At 51.3% G+C, this 17,665-nt stretch overlaps 6 protein-coding genes and 1 non-coding gene across 7 annotated transcripts; 4 read left to right on the top strand and 3 right to left on the bottom strand.

The window, feature by feature from the left end:
• Positions 1 to 2,683: 2,683 nt before the first annotated feature.
• On the bottom strand, positions 2,684 to 4,090 carry PMZ80_006082 (uncharacterized protein; the record flags this gene model as incomplete). The annotated part of the gene is made up of 1 exon (XM_064874496.1): positions 2,684 to 4,090. One exon carries the CDS (start codon positions 4,088 to 4,090, stop codon positions 2,684 to 2,686), a length of 1,407 nt encoding a protein of 468 aa, XP_064730218.1.
• A 5,222-nt stretch (positions 4,091 to 9,312) lies between these two features.
• On the top strand, positions 9,313 to 9,873 carry PMZ80_006081 (uncharacterized protein; the record flags this gene model as incomplete). The annotated part of the gene is made up of 2 exons (XM_064874495.1): positions 9,313 to 9,388; positions 9,434 to 9,873. 2 exons carry the CDS (start codon positions 9,313 to 9,315, stop codon positions 9,871 to 9,873), a joined length of 516 nt encoding a protein of 171 aa, XP_064730217.1.
• A 385-nt stretch (positions 9,874 to 10,258) lies between these two features.
• PMZ80_006080 (uncharacterized protein) lies at positions 10,259 to 11,146 on the top strand (the record flags this gene model as incomplete). Its single annotated transcript, XM_064874494.1, has 1 exon — positions 10,259 to 11,146. The coding sequence occupies one exon, from the start codon at positions 10,259 to 10,261 to the stop codon at positions 11,144 to 11,146; it is 888 nt and encodes a 295-aa protein (XP_064730216.1).
• A 212-nt stretch (positions 11,147 to 11,358) lies between these two features.
• Positions 11,359 to 12,246, bottom strand: PMZ80_006079 (uncharacterized protein; the record flags this gene model as incomplete). The annotated part of the gene is made up of 1 exon (XM_064874493.1): positions 11,359 to 12,246. One exon carries the CDS (start codon positions 12,244 to 12,246, stop codon positions 11,359 to 11,361), a length of 888 nt encoding a protein of 295 aa, XP_064730215.1.
• A 1,123-nt stretch (positions 12,247 to 13,369) lies between these two features.
• PMZ80_006078 (uncharacterized protein) lies at positions 13,370 to 14,941 on the top strand (the record flags this gene model as incomplete). The annotated part of the gene is made up of 1 exon (XM_064874492.1): positions 13,370 to 14,941. One exon carries the CDS (start codon positions 13,370 to 13,372, stop codon positions 14,939 to 14,941), a length of 1,572 nt encoding a protein of 523 aa, XP_064730214.1.
• A 348-nt stretch (positions 14,942 to 15,289) lies between these two features.
• PMZ80_006077 lies at positions 15,290 to 15,360 on the bottom strand. The gene has a single exon. It is a non-coding gene; the product is annotated as a tRNA-Gly (tRNA).
• Positions 15,361 to 15,938: 578 nt separating this feature from the next.
• On the top strand, positions 15,939 to 16,895 carry RFC4 (replication factor C subunit 4; the record flags this gene model as incomplete). Its single annotated transcript, XM_064874491.1, has 3 exons — positions 15,939 to 16,024; positions 16,077 to 16,397; positions 16,448 to 16,895. The coding sequence occupies 3 exons, from the start codon at positions 15,939 to 15,941 to the stop codon at positions 16,893 to 16,895; spliced, it is 855 nt and encodes a 284-aa protein (XP_064730213.1).
• Between the last annotated feature and the right edge of the window lie 770 nt (positions 16,896 to 17,665).

Genomic DNA, 17,665 nt, shown 5'->3' with positions numbered 1-17,665 from the left:
AGGTCACAGCGGCCAACATCAAGTCGAGTACGACCATGTGCATGTTGTACGGTAGTACAACGATCGCTGATCCCGGATCGTCAGCTTGCATCTGCCTGACTGTCACACTTGCAGAACGCCGTCAGTCCATGGAGTTATCCTCTGTTACCAGATCCGGCAGCTCAATCTGCTCGTTGCGGCAGGCGTTCATGTGTTGAAGCGCATGACCAAGTCGTCAGCTTGTACTTGCCTGTCCAGGTAATTCATGTGCTTGCAAAACCGCTGCTGGTCCTTCGATTTGTCCTATATTGCCAGATCCGGAAGGTCAACTTGCTCATAACGGAATGCGCCTCGTCGGGCTGGTGGTACTGTGGAAAAGTTCGTAAGTCACAACCCAATCCACTTAGTCGGAGCCAATCAGATCCAGTGCTCTCACTCTGAGCAGACTTGCTTGGCGTGGAGCTGGGTTGTGACTTACGAACTTTTCCACAGTACGATCACATATCGATGCTGCGACGGGTGCTCGGTGATCACCGTGCTACGATAAAAGAGCCCTGCAGGGCCATTGCATGCTCTCCGGTTATGCGCGTCATGTCGTCCAATCAGTGTGTTCATTTTCAAGGTCTCCACGCATCTTGCTCGAAGTAGTAATGTAAGGAAACGTCGCTGGGCAGTTGGAGTTTGTCGTTGTTACCGAATCAGGAAGGTCTGGTTGCCTAAAGGGATATGTGTGTTTGTGTCTTGCAGGTGCCTACAGACATTATTTTGGACACTGGCAGTACGCGTCGTAATAGTGAGTGCATTACCACGTTCTGTGGTAACATACTATGCCTGACTATGGGCCTAAGGTCTGCCGAAATACGCATGCAATCGAGTCACGGAGCGTAATCAAACCAGAGACTTTCCAACAATGAGCTCTCGCCAAGCACATTCCTCTCAAGGAAGGTCAAGAGCGGCTGTGGGAAGGACTGGGTCGTGCAAAGCAGCTCAAGCTCCAGGGTGCAGAACGTGATTGTATGGGATTTTATGCTACACGTACTCTGCAAGGGGGATGATTGATATGCATCGTGTATATCCACCTTCGCGACTGAGGTTCTGCCCCCGGCAGTCGAAGTTGGTCTAATATTACCAGATCTGGCAAATGAAGTTGCCTCAAGGGGAATCTCGTGGCATACATGTAGCTAATTGCACGTCCTGTGGTACAAGCAAAACGTGTGGACATGGCTGGTGAAATCTGTTCTTGTCACGATGTCACCCTGTCAAGGTGTTACCAACCCCAGGTTCAGGAGGACAAACCATCGGAAGTCCGCTTCTTGACAGATATGCATGCACGACGATCCGTCGGACACATTGAATATAGTTTCACGGCTTTCTCTGTGTCGGTGGTCGAGCTTGTTTGGTATTACCTGTTCGAGTAGTCGAGATTACCTGAAGCAGCTTCTCAACAGCACCTGACGTGTCTTCTGCATAGATGCATGTTCATCGTGATACTTGCGTTGTACACAAGTCGGCGTGGTGATACAAGGCTAGTGCCACAGTGCCGCTTTGCACTCCACTGTGGTTTTTTCTGTTCGTCTTCAGGCACTTGAACTTGGTCATGCATTACCAGTTTGGGGAGGAGACATTGCCAGAAGAAGGACTTTGGTCGTATCGCGTATAGCTGTATGTTTGAGTAGTACAACTAAGTTGTGCCGAAGTAGGCGGTATCACGTGTCTGTTGCACGACACGGTAGCGTGTGTGAAGTTGCTGTGCTAGGTGTAACGATGGTGGAAGAGCAAGTTCGGAATCTCGAAGTGGACGGTGATGTCTCGGAATCTTTTCGCAACAAGCGCCTTCGTTTCACCAAGTACTCAGTCGAACAACTAGGACCGCATCGTCGTCCACAGCAATCGTGCAGATTCCATGGTCAGTTCTATACTGGACCAGATAGGGAGAACAGACGATCAGTCTTGTTGTATAGATGAGGAGGTAGGCAGTAGGGGTGGACCTCGATGTCAAACCTCACTTCCTGTTCTCACATCTCGGTGGTCGAAGTTGGTACCTGATTTCCAATTTTGGAAGGTAGTATAGCCAGAACTGTCATCCCGAGAACCTTCGGCGAGTCAGAAAAGTCGTGTAGCATAGACATGGGACAGAGGGCGGTCACCTGAATGTTCAAAAGAATCTTGTGGGCACTTGGATTTGGTCCTGCATTACCAGATCGAGGAGGTGAGGTTGCCAGAAGCGGGAGGCTTGACTCATTTTCGCTAGCTGCAGACTGTGTTGCACGTTTTCGTGCACTGAGCCGACAGGGTGGCGCCGCCTTGATTGCAACGCATGTCCCCGTTGCTATCCAGACTTGAGCCCTGTTTACAACATGTGGAATGTACGGCTTCTTTGAAGTGGTTTGCTCGGCTTGTTCGGCTAATTGCATGCTTGAGAGCCATAGCACCGCTGCACATGACAATATGTAGTGTCACTGTTGGATCTTCTGTCGGCCCTCGAACTTGGCTATGCATTGCCAGCTTGGGAACATTTAATTGCCCGACGTGGTATACTCGCTCCGTTTGACGCCGCTGCATTGTCGAGAGACACAGGATTGCTGCATAGGTCGGCGTAATGACATAATTCCTGTACGACTGTACGAGGTGAAGAGCCCCGACCTCGATGTGCGCTTCGCATGATGCTTGCAACTCCATGCCAGGTCAAAGTCATCGTTCAGTTTTAACACAGGATTTCCTCAAGCCATGCATTCACGATTGTCGCAACCTTGTCGTTCTGCTCCAAGCACCACGCATGAACAATACCCTGCTTTCCTTCTTCAGGCTCATCAACCACAATCTTCGCTCTGCCACCAACAGTCTGCACGATGGCATCCCTTGTTTCATTGGCAACCCAGTGATCCTGCTTCGCAAAGAGAAAGTAATGCTTTGGCGGTTTCCATTGTGCGCCGTTCTGTGGTCCTGCTGCTACGGTCTGGCTCGACCTTTCACGCACTTGCGTATTGCCGTTGTCTTCCCTCTGGTCTTTGACAGCCTTGCCCTGTGAAATCCCTCGGCTACCTTCGGGCAATGCATCCTCAACTTCAGCATCAGCAGCACCCCAAACCTCATCCTTCCATTGCTCTGCACCAATCTCGCCCATCTCACACCTAGCCATATACAGCGCCTGCTTTACCGCACCCGGCGTACGTAGGAACTGCACCGTTGCAGCGAGCGCTTCACTGCCAGCTTTCATACTAGTTATTCTACTTACCAGGTTCCCTAGCCAGCTCATTGGCATCGTGCTTGTCAGTGTACCTGCACCAAGCTGAAGGAGAGCCGGGAAGAATGGAAGATTCGAGAGCAAGGGCGTAGCGATCTTGCCGGATGATGAAGTTGCGATATCCTGAATGGTAGGCGTGAGGAGCATCGTGGCGGTGATTTCGAAAGCAGGTGCCCAGTTGGAGCTTTGAGAAGCATAGAGTGAGTGCTGGGTGTGGACGAGCTGGAGAGCGATGTAGGCGCCGACGGAGTGACCGATCAAGACGACTTGGGTTAGGGTGTCGGAGGGTCTTCTGGCTGGATAGTTAGTGTTGATGTTGGTGACAAGCGTAATCAGGCGTTCGTGGGTCAGCTTGACCTGGCCTTGCAGGTCGTAGAGTGGTTGACGGGGGAGAACAGGTGGATATAGAAGTTCACTCTTGAGGGTGTTATCGAAGGCGCCCGCGTCTCGTGCTTCGAAGCCACCCAGGCTTGCTCCGGCGATGACTGCATCATTGCCTGCTCCTTCCGCAAGAAGTTTGAGGAAAGTGCCGTAGTAAGCTATCAGTCCTGGGTTGCCAGTGGTGAAGAAGATGATTGTTAATCTGCTTGGCGGTTGTGGTGGTGGTGAAGAGTCATTTTTCGTATGGCTTAGCCATTGCGGCAGATGTAGAATCACATCTTGCATCGCCTGCGATATGCTATCGTACGTTCCCAAACTCATGAATATGTCGTCGATGTAAAGGGTCCTCGGTAGACTTCCGCCGTCCTTACGTGGTCCGATGTCGGTTCGCGCTACCAATGCACGACCGGCACACAAAATGAGCAATTTCCGACACCCCCTGAATTTTCGTACGCTGACGTGTCGGGATGTTTTTGTAGACGACATTTTTCCTGTCATTCGTGATGGTAGTAGTTGTGCACAGCATTTTCGGTGGCAGCAACACAGGAGACAGCGCCAAATTGTCGCAAAGACCTCGAATGCCGTTTGTTCCCTCACCTTTCGCGTCTGATGACCGTAGAGATGCGCCGCAAAGTTAATGGGGGTGAGGACCTGCACCACAATGCTTTACATCACATCGTGGCCGTTGAGAGTGTCCCGAACCGGCTGGAATTGACAGAATCCTTGAGAGTGCACCAAGTAATCAGTGACCAGCACATGGGCATCTAAAAAAGCAGCGCGTTCTCGAGGGCTTGCAGCCAGCAATCATTGTGAAACATGGTATGGCGAAACGCTTCGCTGGCTTGAGGCATCACAGCTACGGCCGTTATTCGCGCGGACAATTGTTGCCCTAGTCCTGTTACTGCCCATTAGCCAGCTGCGCCCATTGACGATAGCACTGAGCAGGTACGAGGTCTCGCCCGCCACTGACATGTTGGGAAACGCTCCTGGAATCACCAGCAGTCACATTGCAGTGCACCTTCCGTGCATACCACATGTTCAAATCGTGGCTATCTAATGTTGTTTTGTCGGGCGTGACGAGCCAATATGGGGTTGCTGTTGGCAAATGCACACCGCAAGCAGTTGCCGTAGGTCGAAGAAGCACTCTTGTCGAGAAGTCTGGAGAAGATCTTTAGTTCAACGTCGGCAAGGTGGACCCCTTGGGAAGCGTTTCTGCGGCTCTGCACGCTCGTCGATCACAGTTGTGGGCCCATCCTGCCGCCACGGCTCTCCTTAACACTCCACCCCCAGAATGTGGTACACCCACACAACCTTATGGGCAGGCAGCCGCATTCTCACAGCTGGCAAAAAAGAGAAAAAGAGAGAAAAGATTGCAATGAGCAGGACCCGAACACGCGATCTTACGATTTGACAAAAAAAAATTGCAAAACTTCATTTTGGACAGCCCTCGAGGTCTTGCTCAAGGCAAGGCACTCAATGGCTCCTCCGGACGGCGCCCTGCACAGCTCCTGCACAGCCCCTGCCAGCCAGAGCGTCCTCTGGCCTTCCGGTATGCTGATCCGAATGCTGATCCGGTCATGATCCTGCCACTTTAGCACCCCTGCACTCCTAGGTTAGATCCGAGGTGCTAAAGCTTCCGTTCATGTTTCAGGAAGATATTTGTGAATTGAAAAATATGAGTCTATGTTGTCGAGGTCTGGTACCGTGAATGGGGGCAGTATGGAGCTTGGTGCGGCGCGTGAATTAAAGGCTCGGGACTGGGGATCCACTACCTACTATTGAGCAGCAACCCACAAGAGCGGCGCCCGCCCAGCTTTCAAACAGCAGAGACCGGTTGTGAGCACGGCGAGCGAAGCATTTCTGCTTGATTGGGCAGCAATGCATAGTTCACAAATCCTCAAGAATAGCGAGACCGCATCAAGAAGATTTCGATGGTCGAGGACAGTCGACGAAACAGTACCGTCACCCATGCATTTGCAAGCCTAAGCCCCTGCCTTTGCACCACAGCTCTCGGATGATTCGCGATTCTGCCGTTATGTGGCACATCATGCACAGTGGAACAAACCTTGATCTGGATTGGTGATGTATACCCATAGTGGCATCAATCTTGGTACATTGCAACTGACCTTTGTCGAGCAGCAACAATGATGACTTTCAAGCTCTTGCGCCGGATCGTCACGGATTTCTGCATGCGCTTTGCTACGACTCGCTGACCTCTCCTCAGGCAGTCAATGAAAAGGACACTAGGCGTAGACCTTTGCTCTATGAAATTCGAACAGAAGTCCAAAAAAATGCCAGCGGCCGATACGCAGCTCTCACTGGAGAGAAATTCACCACAATTATGGAAGACACTTCAAACCCTGTCACAACTGTGCCCTTTGACTTAGTGCCTTTGCAATCTCATCCTTCAAGTTGGATCTCTTCAAGCCCTGTCACGACTGTGCCCTTGACTTGTGAGCGCACCACCCCTCGAATGCTATCGAGTGTAACTCGACTCGAAGTGTTCCTGTCAAGGAAAACTTCAATCGCAATTGAGGCATCCGAAGATGTTGATTTGCGTTGAATCCAGAGGCACTCTTGCATTCCTCTACCTATCTAGGTTCTGATACGATAGCGTTGCAGCGCTTATCAACGTCTAGCGAGGCCCCAAGCGCAGCAGTCCGTTTCCGAATCCCCTGTGGTCCGCCCGAGCCCCGGCTAAGTTGCCAGCTCCGCTAACACGTCTGTCAAGGAGTCAGTATCACTCTCAAGACGAAAAACGGGTACGTGGCGGTTAGTCGGGCTGCAGAGCATGCTACACCTGTTTGTCGACTCGTTCGAGTCGCTCTATCGACTCTGCACATTGTTCAAACATGCTTGCCTCATCCAAGCAATGATGTTGCCAGGGATTTCGCGGCTCGCACATCGGCTTAGTAATCAACCATCCGTGTCAATGAGAGACTTCGCAGAGGTAGAATCGCAGGAACTTCTATGACAATCACGAAGTGAGGTGCACGGCGTGCGATACTCGTAGGGATACGATATCACGACCGTTTGCAGGCCTTCTTGACACGTTCCGCTGCGATACCTGGCTTCTGAATTCAAGAGATCGACGCAAAAGCCCAAGGTTCTGGGCTGCGTGAATCTCGTGTGGTCGACAGGGCGTATTAGTATGGGCCGAAAGCAGCGCTTCCACACAACACAACGTTCAGAAGTTCTACACAACGCAACGTTGCAACGTTGCGCAACAATGCCAAGAGTCTATAAGGGGTATAGCTTGATACAATCGAAATCTGTACCGATAAGGCCAGGGGGGTCCTGAGGAAGATGCTTTTCTTTACCCCCCCATGTCTCCACTGGGGCTTTACCGTTTTAGGGTTCTTGGCAACGTTGTGCAACGTTTGCCACGTTGAGAAGGGCGTTGCAACGTTGTATGTTGCGCAACGTTGTGTTGCGTTGCGTTGCGTTGCGTTGTGTGGAAGCGCTGGCCGAAAGATGACTGTCCTGTCGGCATGCGGCAGATCGGTTCGCATAGGGACGGTGGCAACGCCACAGCGTGTGATTTGTGGCACCTTCCAATCTAGCGGAGAGAAAGTATACGGCAGGGCGTGGTGAATTGCATATGATTCTGAGGGTAGGTCCTAGATATGGTTGCTGTAGGGTTAGCGCTACTCGGGAGCATCGTCTCAGGATTACTCTAGCAGCGACGTTTGTAGGATTGAAAGCATTCTGGTGTGATTTGGCCGCTGCCATATTGAGTACACCTGAGGCATGGGTCAATATCCACGCATTGGGAGTGTACAAGCCATATGCAATGGAGACTTATTGTAGAAAGAGACACTGAGTCCTTAACTTCCAGGCATGAACGAGCCAACTTTTCGCGCTAAATCGAGGGAGGCGTCTGTCACGTGATTGTTCGAGCCAACTTCCTAAACTTCATTTTCTCACAATAATGTTTCTACATCACTCATCATTATCTTGTCAACAGCATTGCGTTCGCCTTCGAAGTAGACAAACACAAAGGGCAAGTCGTCAGCACGCAGTGAGAATCACGCCAATTACGTTGTTGAAAACATGAAAAATGTGTTGCAGTGTTGACATGAGCTTTCAGCAATGCTTGTTTGGACCGCATCATGTTGGCGTTGACGGTTCTATTGCAAACGTTCGCACCAAGCTGTCGATCAAATTTCAAATATGAGCCAAAATTTTTCCAGTGGATGATGGCTTCTGATCTCAGATTCACCGCGTTACAGCCTCACGCAGATTGCAATGAGACAATCCACGTCAACCTTGATTACCCATGACACCTTGCCGCATAGGAAGATAGTCGGCGACTGGCACGTCGTCGTGGCTGCTCTTGTCTGAGTATCTGAGTTCGACGAGGGTCGCAGAAAGGAAAAGAAAAAAAATTGGTTGTTGATGATCAACAACGAGAATCGAACTCGGATCCAAGGATCTGTCAGCGCACTAACTCTCGCAGGCTCTCATCAACGAATCGCTAGCGGCCGATACGCAGCTCTCACTAGCGACTCACAGAGTACTGCGTTCTGAATGGTGGACCACGGGCCCTGTCACAACAGCGCCCTTTGACCCGTGAGCTTGTCCATTCCTCAAGCATGGTGCTATCGCCAGCCATGTCAGGGATCTAGCTGTCAGAGATCTGAACATCAGATCTCTGACTAGACTGGTGAGCGTTCCGTGCTCAAAATGGTGCAAGATCATTTGATCTTACACCATTTGAGTCACCCGAAGATGCTTGGTGTACCAATTTGGAGGCAATTTTTTCCGGTGTCATATATTTACCATCGATTGTATCATCATTGGTTGGCAGCGGCCGCAACGCAACTACAAATAGCCGTGCCGCGCTGTACCTGGAGGATCCGGTATTGACCCACTCGGAACCCACCGAGGTAACCGAAGCTACTACACGACCACGCTTCAGCCTCTTTCTGTTCAGACCATGCGCTGACCCGAAAGTCGCGCCACAACTCGCAAACGTCTTCTGACACCTCACTACTAGCGCGCTATGTACGGGCCTCCTCGATTGCACGCAAGTGAGCGTTCTCAGCTCAAAGACGGCGCCTAGAGCATCGGCAGCAAGTCGGCCATGAAGATGCACTTTGTTGGTCCTATCTCACAGCATAAGGTGACATTGGCATGTTTGCTTCTTGTCTCTGATCATTACTGCGAGCGCCAACCTGCGGATCTCATAGCAGGACGCTACTCAAGAGGAGATTGCCTCGATTACTCGTGCCAAGAGCGGTGGCGATGCAAAATGTGTATAGCACTGGCGGAGATTCTTGGCGCATTTTATTCTTTCACTCCAGCCACAGCCCCTTATTGTTGCAGTGCTGCGAAGCACTTCATCTTGCGATACCTCGTAGTGAAAAGGATGACGTGGTGCTACTGACTACTATCCCGCAGATACGCTACTTACAACCTTCGTCCGCTTCTACACTTGTCGCAACCATCCAATTCTGTAAGCACCACGCTATAATTCTGGTGCCACATGCGCCACGGGCAATCAACACCGCCATCGCAACCCGCGAGACGCAAACGCACCGCCCAAGTCAGGAGCGCAGCAGAGTAAGCGACCACGCCCGGCTGATACAAACAGTGACGGGGGAGGAACTGCGCACCAAGCACGAAAACGAAGAAAGGATTTCAGGGCCGGCCTCCATGCAGAGAAATCTTCAACCCGACAGGCTCATGCAGCCGAGGCTGCCGTCATGGCACGCGCTGCTCAAGAAGATGATGGAGATGATGAAGAAGGTGACGAAGAACAAGAGGGTGACGATGAAGCAGGTATGCTAAAGCAATAATTCTCCGACTCTAACGTCTGAATGACAGACCTAGGAAACGTCCGCGACTCGAGATATCTTGGTGGCCCTTCCCACCCTTCTGTCAATGATTACAGTGCATTGCAACCAGATCTGACATCTCAATATGTCTCCGATGCTGACGCAGAACTGCTCGAAGTCGGTCCCCACGGCTGGCAGAAAGCCAATGACACCAAAAATCCTGCCACGTCATCCATTCAGACAATTTCTACTCAACAAGCATTGATGCAGCCACCTCCAAGTGCGCCAAGCGACGCAACCAAATATTCTCCGGCAAAGCATACCAATGAACCTAGTCCTGGTCAACCACCTCAACCAAGAGCGATAGGAGATGCCTCTGATGGTCGCAGTCGCAATGTGAACACTGGAACAGGCAAAAGCACCAACGAAGTCACGACGTTCAACTCGGTCAGCGCCAGCGCCCCAAAATCTGTTGCAAAAGGGGGCTAGTGTTGGGGCCGCGGCTACTTTGCGACCTTCTAGTTTATCCATACCACAAATTGAGGCACCAACCTTCCAAGCGCCAGCACGACATCCACGTACGCAGCAAGAACTAGAGACTGAGGTTGACGACCTTCAAAGCAGCCTATTACAGCAGCAGATACTCTACACAAGATTGGTCGCGAATGAAAGAAGCATAGCAGCCGTTGAAAAAGAGCGCGATGCTGCTCGTTTAGAGAGATCAAAAATGCAACGTGAGCGTGACGCTGCTCGTTTAGAGAGAGACAACTTGCAGCGTGAGCGTGACGCCGCCCGATCTGAAAGAGACAAGTTGCAGCGTAATGTCACGATCTTAGAAGAACAGAAAAAGCTTCTGCAATCTTATCAAACAGCAATGGCTCGAAAAAACATGCAAAGATCGAGAGAGGAAGCGGCGGCTCAGCAAAGAGATCTAACCACAGCTCAGAACGCAGCGGCTGCCCAGGCTAGGCGCAGAGCACAAGCTGACCTTACAGCGATGACTGAGAAAAGAGATATAGCAGTGTCCGAGGTTGCCGCATCAAAGCAGCAGAACAACCGAGCCCAGTCCGAAGTTGTACGAATTACAGCCCAGATCGAGCAGGCACAAGCAGAAGTTGCAGCAGCGAAGGCGGAGACAGAGCAGGTACAAGCAGAAGCTGCGGCAGCGAAGGCGGAGACAGAACAGGCTCTCGCAGAGAACGCAACGCTGACCGAAAATTTGAAGCTCGCACGAAAAGGTCTCCAAGTCGCAGCATGGGAAGAAAGAATCGAAAGCGCCGAGACTCGATGCAAAGACGCCGAAGAAAGCGAAGAACAGGTCATAGCTGAGAACGAAACGCTCAAGATGAGGTGTGCCGCCGCAGAGGCAAATGCCACGTACGCGTCGAGATTGGAAGGCTTAGCCACATACAGACAGAAACGTGGCAAAGTATCGCTCAGGCTGCAAGCTGCAGAGAAGGCTCTCGAGGCTGAGGAGAAAGAAGGAAGAGCTTGTTCGAGAGCTCTTGATATTGCTTGCGCACAGGTGACTACCTTGAAGACACAACTTGACACTATCGCAAACACAAATACTAAGCGAGAATTCAAGCGGGTGATTGTGGCTAAGGACAACGAGATTGAGGATCTCAAGCGATGGATCAAATCTCACAACGCGGTATCAACGCTCACGCGTAAGAACGGGGAGGTCGCAAAACTCGAGGCGCGTATCGAACGATTGCAGCAGGAGTTAGAAGAGTTATATGGGCATGCTCAGCGTAAGTGAAGCTCATTGAAGCGTACATCGAGCATTCCAGGCACACTGTCCTTTTCGTTTTGAAGTCCATCTTAGGGAGGGATCAAAAGTTGCAAGCATCAATAGAGAACTAGTTAGGTAGATAGCTTCTTGCAAATTGGAATTGAAATTGAAGAAAGTCTTAGGCTCATCTGATGCGACTTGGAGCACGAAGTGCTCGCCATCTGACTTGGTTTACTTCGTCAAGGTAAACAGCTCAACAACCCCGATAACTTCTCCAGGACAACAGCCTGCCTTTCAGCATCTACCGTCGTCTTATCATCCGCATCACCTGGACTGACACTAACGAAGCAGCCAGCATCTACCACTTGCCTCTCCATCGGCAGCCTATCATCTCCGCACGTCTCAACATCTTCATCAGAGAAGAGACCAATGTTGATTCTGCTAAGCACGAACCGAAACTGGCTGACATCGTTGCATTCAGTATCACTCACATCGGGGAAGTTAACGTTAAGCCAGACACCTTCAGGCAGATATGGCGTGCCAGCCTCAAGAATGTCAGTCGTCAGATTCGTGGCTAGATCAGCGTAGATCTGGCTGTACAGCGGCGTTTCGTCCTCGAAGGAGATCGGGTCACCAGAGCGTCCGCTGAATGCGATGGCGGGGATACCTTGCTTGACCGCCTCGACTGCAGCGCCGACTGTCCCTGAGAAAGGAACCTGGATGTCGAGGTTTGAGCCAACATTTGGTCCTGTCACTGCGAGTTCTGGTTTCTGTCCATCGAAGAAACGAGGTGCAAGGTTGCTAATGCCGTTCTTGATGCTGGTCACCGGGTACGAATTCACGTACTCGAAGCGCGGGTTGTTCGGGTCGGCGCCAATGGGTGGGCTATAGGCTGGGCAGCTGTTGAACTGGCAGGGTTGTTCTCGTGGCGAGGGTTCGTCGTCTAGCGAGCTTCGGCCGGATTGGTTTTCGGCTGGCGCGGAGAGGACGACGTCGTTGCCGGCGGCGTTGAGGGCCTGGTTCAGAACGCGGATGTTCTTTTCCGCCCAGCCGTCGTCGTTGGATTGGATGATGCGGGCGGCTTGGGCAATTGCGAGGAAGAGAGGGAGGATGGTGACGGTCTTCATGGTGGATGGCGGGATAGCGAGTGACTAGGAATGTCCGTCAATAAGTTAGCCGTGTCTTGCATCACCTGGAAGCTATTCTGGTGACCATCGGTCTTATATCATGATACTGACGAGCGCCTACACTAGCGAACGTTGTTCAAGGCATGATCCAAGCATCGCCAAGATATCTGAGGCAACCTTTGCTCCAGAACTCTCCGCCGCGCACCGGAGAATTGGGCAATTTAGCAAGCACGCTGTTCAGACGACCAATGAGATATCTCTGCTCTGCCACGTACAGTCTTCGCATACGAAACAAGCAAGTTCGCTGTACCTGCTTTGCACCAATTATATATGCTTGCCGAAGGTGATCATTTTGCATTTCTGCTTTGGATATATTCCTCGTCGCAAATATGATTGTGAAACCAAAATGCCGAATCAGGTCGAGTGCACATGGAAGGAGTCTGCCGTCGACTCGATTCATAGCCCGACATCTCGCACTCGTATCCTGAGGAGCGGGACTCTGGTACTCAGGGCAGACTGCCATGTCCACTTGAAGAACATGGCGATCCGAAACTCATACTCTTTGTACATACACACAATTACCATATGGCGTGGCTGTGTGGTATCAAAGCGTAATTCAAGGCATGAATACGACGATCACTAGTTCTGTGAGGATTACCGTATAAAAAGCAGACACATTCAGGAAGCAATCTCCTTCCTAAGGACGAGAACTTGAAGAAGAAGAAAGCCAACGCTATCGACCTCCCGCCTGGTTACGATTCAGGCAAGTTTAGCGAGCATTTTCCTGCCTCTTTCCTAACCTCCTCAACGTGAACGAGGCGCCAACGGCTAGGCGGTAACCTCATCATCGGGGCCTCGAATATAGCCACACTGACCACTCCATCGCTTCATCATCGAACAATGCTCAACAGCACTGCCGACCTGGTGACCAACCGCTACAACAGCATGGTGAGTGTGCGTAACCTTTGACGTGACAAGCTGCCTTTGTCACTCGTTCAAAGCTCGATGGCGTAGCGCTTCCCAATCATTCCTTTGATCAGTCTTTGTATCCGCTCGTGCATAACATACCACGAAGTACTCGCTTTCGAGTGCTGTCGAGTCAAACGAGATCGTACTGCGCAAAATGGCGTTCCAAGGTCTCACCCCAGAAGCGCTGGTCGACCGAACCGACAGCAAGAACCCCGCAACCACTTGCAAAGGATTGACATCCTCTGGTAGGCCATGTCGTCGAGGAATTGGGTGTACACCTGGTGGCTCACCTGCTCCCTCTCCTGGAAATTCTCCTGCCAAATACGTGGACACTAATGGTGTCGTCGCAATCTTGAATCAAGGAGATGCAGCAGCCTTCTTCTGCTGGCAGCACAAAGATCAGGCCGAGAACCTAGTGGCGAAAGTGAGACAAGAACGCCGGAAGACCAAGATCATGCCCTTGCATGAGCGAAGTAGTATCGATACGCTCGCCGAGAAAGTGGGTGTACTTGATCTTGATGCCGAGGTCAATAAACCTGAGCGAAACGCCAAACATGGTAGTGGTGGAGATGCACGTAGGAAAAAGAGGCGTGAGACGCTGCCCCAGGAGTGGCAGAATGTTCAAGGACCGCTCATGACTTTGCCAGAGGACGTGGTACACGAAGCAATGGCCACGCCCACAAAACCACCACATCGAAGGACAACTTATAAGCAGGAGAGGTACGGCAGATCCAACGTCAAAGCATCGTGGAGCTGCTGTATTAGATCTGATGACGACTACAACGATGATGGCCCGCCTGCACGAAGACGAGAGCGGCATGAGCAGCGGCCTCCCTCGAGTCAGACACAGCCACAATCTAACAGACCTGTATCACATGGCTCCCGGCCGACGGCAGTAACACAAACACAGATGCAGGAACGACCAGCCGCAACTCCACATCGACACTCACAGCAGCTCACGCCGACACGGCCACCGCCACGGCCCGCTGCACACCCTTCTTCACCGCATACACAGACTCAGAACTTTTTGTCTTTGATCCCGCCGCATCTAAACCCAAACACAACATCGGCGCTACTATCAGAACTCTCCAAACCCTTCGCGAAAGACGACGAAGCAGGTTACATCTACATCTTCTGGTTGACGCCAGCATCTGAAGATTCAACGCCGGATGACGATCTTGCATCTACTATCCTCGATGGCGACCTCGACTACCAAGATAACTTCAGGGCTTCCGCGTACAGCGACAGCCGGCCACGCACCACTACTGCTAGAAACAGAGCGAGAGCACTAGACCGCTACGCCAGCGTCAAGAAGCACGACCGCGAACCACCGAAGATTCTGCTCAAGATTGGCAGAGCACAGAACGTCCACAGACGAATGACGCAGTGGACGAAGCAATGCAACCAAAATATCACCCTTGTTCGATACTATCCTCACTACGCATCCGCGGCCGCGGATCCACGTGGTCCAGGTGGCGCGAAGGTGCCGCACGTCAACAAGGTCGAAAGGCTTGTTCATCTTGAGCTGAGAGGCCTTGGCATGGGTAAGGAGGCCGAGAAGTGTGCTGATTGTGGAAGGGAGCATAGGGAGTGGTTTGAAGTTCCTGCTACAAGGGACGGATTGAGAGGCGTTGATGGCGTGGTTCGCAGATGGGTGCAATGGGCTGAGAACCTGCCGCCAGACAAGGTAGATGCTGTTGACTTTGCTGATGGAGGATACTATTAAGACGTGAGACCGGGTCTTCGTTCGGAGGGTCCTTGGCCATTATCTAGTATTGTCGTATTTACTCACTGAAGAACGTTTTGCTGCAGATCTCATGTGTAGACTTCATTTGAGGTGCCTTTAATCTCCGTGTTTCCTCTTGTTCTTCATGCAGCTGAGAGCTCTCTCATCAAAGCAGACCTGCCTGTTCACTTAGCTGAACAAAAAGTTGCGCTGCCCAATTCCTTGGCGGCCACATTCGCGTTCCAGCGCCTCCACAAACCTTCACCTACCCGCCAGCCCTCTTGTCAACGTCCTCGACGTCCCTCTCCTTCCGTGAGCAAAAAGGTATTTGTTCAAGAGCAAAAATGATGCATCAGCCGGGAATCGAACCCGGGTCTAGTCGATGGCAACGACCAATTCTACCACTGAACCACCGATGCTTTTAGAAGCCGGATGTGATTGGCTGATAGAAGCAAATTCTGCAGGTAAAATACATATAGATTTGTTTGCTGGTGTACCCGAAAGGGAATGTGGGTTTGCTCTATCGAGTAATAGAATCTGACATCAAGGACCGACATGAGCCCGCGCCACGCTGTTCTTCTGGATTCTGGCTTTTGCGATATCCCGGGTTTCTGGATGTGCTGGGGTTCTGCTTGTACGCTAGCATCATTGTTGTTTCTTTGCTGATGGATGTTGACTAATCGCAGACTGGGTACAACTAGGATAATAGAGCAGAGCGCGATCTCTTTTTGTATTCTTCGCATGGGTTGACCTCAATGGTGATGCCTGGACACAATTGCTGAGCATGACTGTACGTGCTATATGCCTGAGGCATCAAAACGTGCTCACGTGAGCCTGTTAATTGTGATTCATGAGGGGAAGGCAGGCGCGTCTGGTTGCGCTCCCACGCGACTTTTCGTGTTCCGCTGTGTTGATGTGGACTAAGGCCAGTGACCTACACTGCAATTACGTTGACCGTACACTACTTTTTCTTTCGGAGGCGGATTCATCAACAGCCATGTCTCACGCAGAGTCATCTACAGCAGCAGTGAGAAAAGCGAAAGCAATTCCGAATGGGGCAGGGCCAGAATATGAGTTGCCATGGTGTGTAGCTTGCCGACAGTGTAGGATCAACCATGTGCTGACTTCAAGTCAGGGTCGAGAAATACCGACCAGTCTATCTGGATGATGTTGTCGGCAATTCTGAAACGATCGAACGGCTCAAGATCATAGCGAAAGACGGCAATATGCCACATGTGATCATCTCGGGCATGCCAGGTATCGGGAAGACCACATCAGTATTATGCCTGGCGAGAACATTACTGGGCGACGCATACAAAGAGGCGGTTCTCGAGCTCAACGCTTCAGACGAAAGAGGTATCGACGTGGTGCGGAACAGGATCAAGGGGTTTGCCCAGAAAAAGGTTACTTTACCACCGGGAAGACACAAACTCGTCATCCTCGACGAAGCAGACAGGTGTGCAGCCTAGTACATGTCACGATCCGACTTTGCTGACGACTATACAGTATGACTGCGGGCGCACAACAAGCCTTAAGGAGGACTATGGAGATCTATGCGAACACGACTCGATTTGCCTTCGCTTGCAACCAGTCAAACAAAATCATCGAACCCTTGCAATCGCGATGTGCAATCCTGCGGTACGCGCGGCTGACGGACGCCCAAGTCGTGCAACGTTTGCTCCAGGTTATCGAAGCCGAAAAGGTCGAATATTCCGACGACGGACTGGCTGCCCTTGTGTTCAGTGCCGAAGGAGATATGCGGCAAGCAATAAACAACCTACAGAGCACATGGGCTGGCTTTGGATTCGTCAGCGGTGACAACGTCTTCCGAGTGGTCGATAGTCCGCATCCTGTCAAGGTCCAGGCTATGATCAAAGCCTGTTACGAGTGCAAAATTGATAGTGCAGTCGATACGCTCAAGGAGTTATGGTATGTCGGACTTGAAGACGAATGATCATACATCAACTGACACGTAGAACAGGGACCTTGGATACTCATCACATGATATCATAAGCACAATGTTTCGAGTTACGAAGACCATCCCAACGTTATCCGAGCATGCAAAGCTGGAGTTCATCAAAGTGATCGGCTTTACTCACATGCGGATTCTGGAGGGTCTCCAGACGTTCCTGCAATTGAGCGGTTGCCTTGCCAAGCTTTGCAAGATTAATATGAAGCCAGAACAATTTGAAGCCGTGTGAAAAGGATTTGCCAAGCTGAGAATACGAAGCTTGCAACACTTTGAAGCAAAAGGCGCTCGCTTGTTCGAACGACCGTTAGAGACCCGACAGGCGGCATCACCATCAATTTCCGAGACAGGAAAGGTGGGTGCCAAGATGTCGGGGGTCGGCAGCCGGTGAAAGGTAGTCCGACAGGATCGACTGCAGAACATCACCACTCAGTCGAAGACGTCAGCCCTATCCGAATTTTCTGACTATCTACGTTCGTGTCCTACGGGAATTCGTTTTCTGACGCCGAAGGCTTTGGGCATTAGAGAGGCCGACACAAGCGAAAAGCGCATGGACATGAAGAGGCTGAGAGGTAGGAAGAAGCAGATAAAATAGGTCAGCCAGAATGAGATGTAAGGTACACAGCTAGCCGACTCTAGCGATTCGCAAACAGGGCTAATTCGGCGTCAGAAATAGCATGACCAATCACCATGCAGATGCCAAGGGTAGACGCCGGAGAAACGAGACCACAACTCTGGTTCTCTGCTGCGAAGTC

The sequence above is a fragment of the Knufia obscura genome (assembly GCF_036327395.1).
Source record: "Knufia obscura strain CCFEE 5817 isolate CBS 148926 chromosome Unknown scaffold_6, whole genome shotgun sequence".
Lineage (NCBI taxonomy): Eukaryota > Fungi > Ascomycota > Eurotiomycetes > Chaetothyriales > Trichomeriaceae > Knufia > Knufia obscura.
This window is presented reverse-complemented; position numbering and strand designations above follow the sequence as displayed.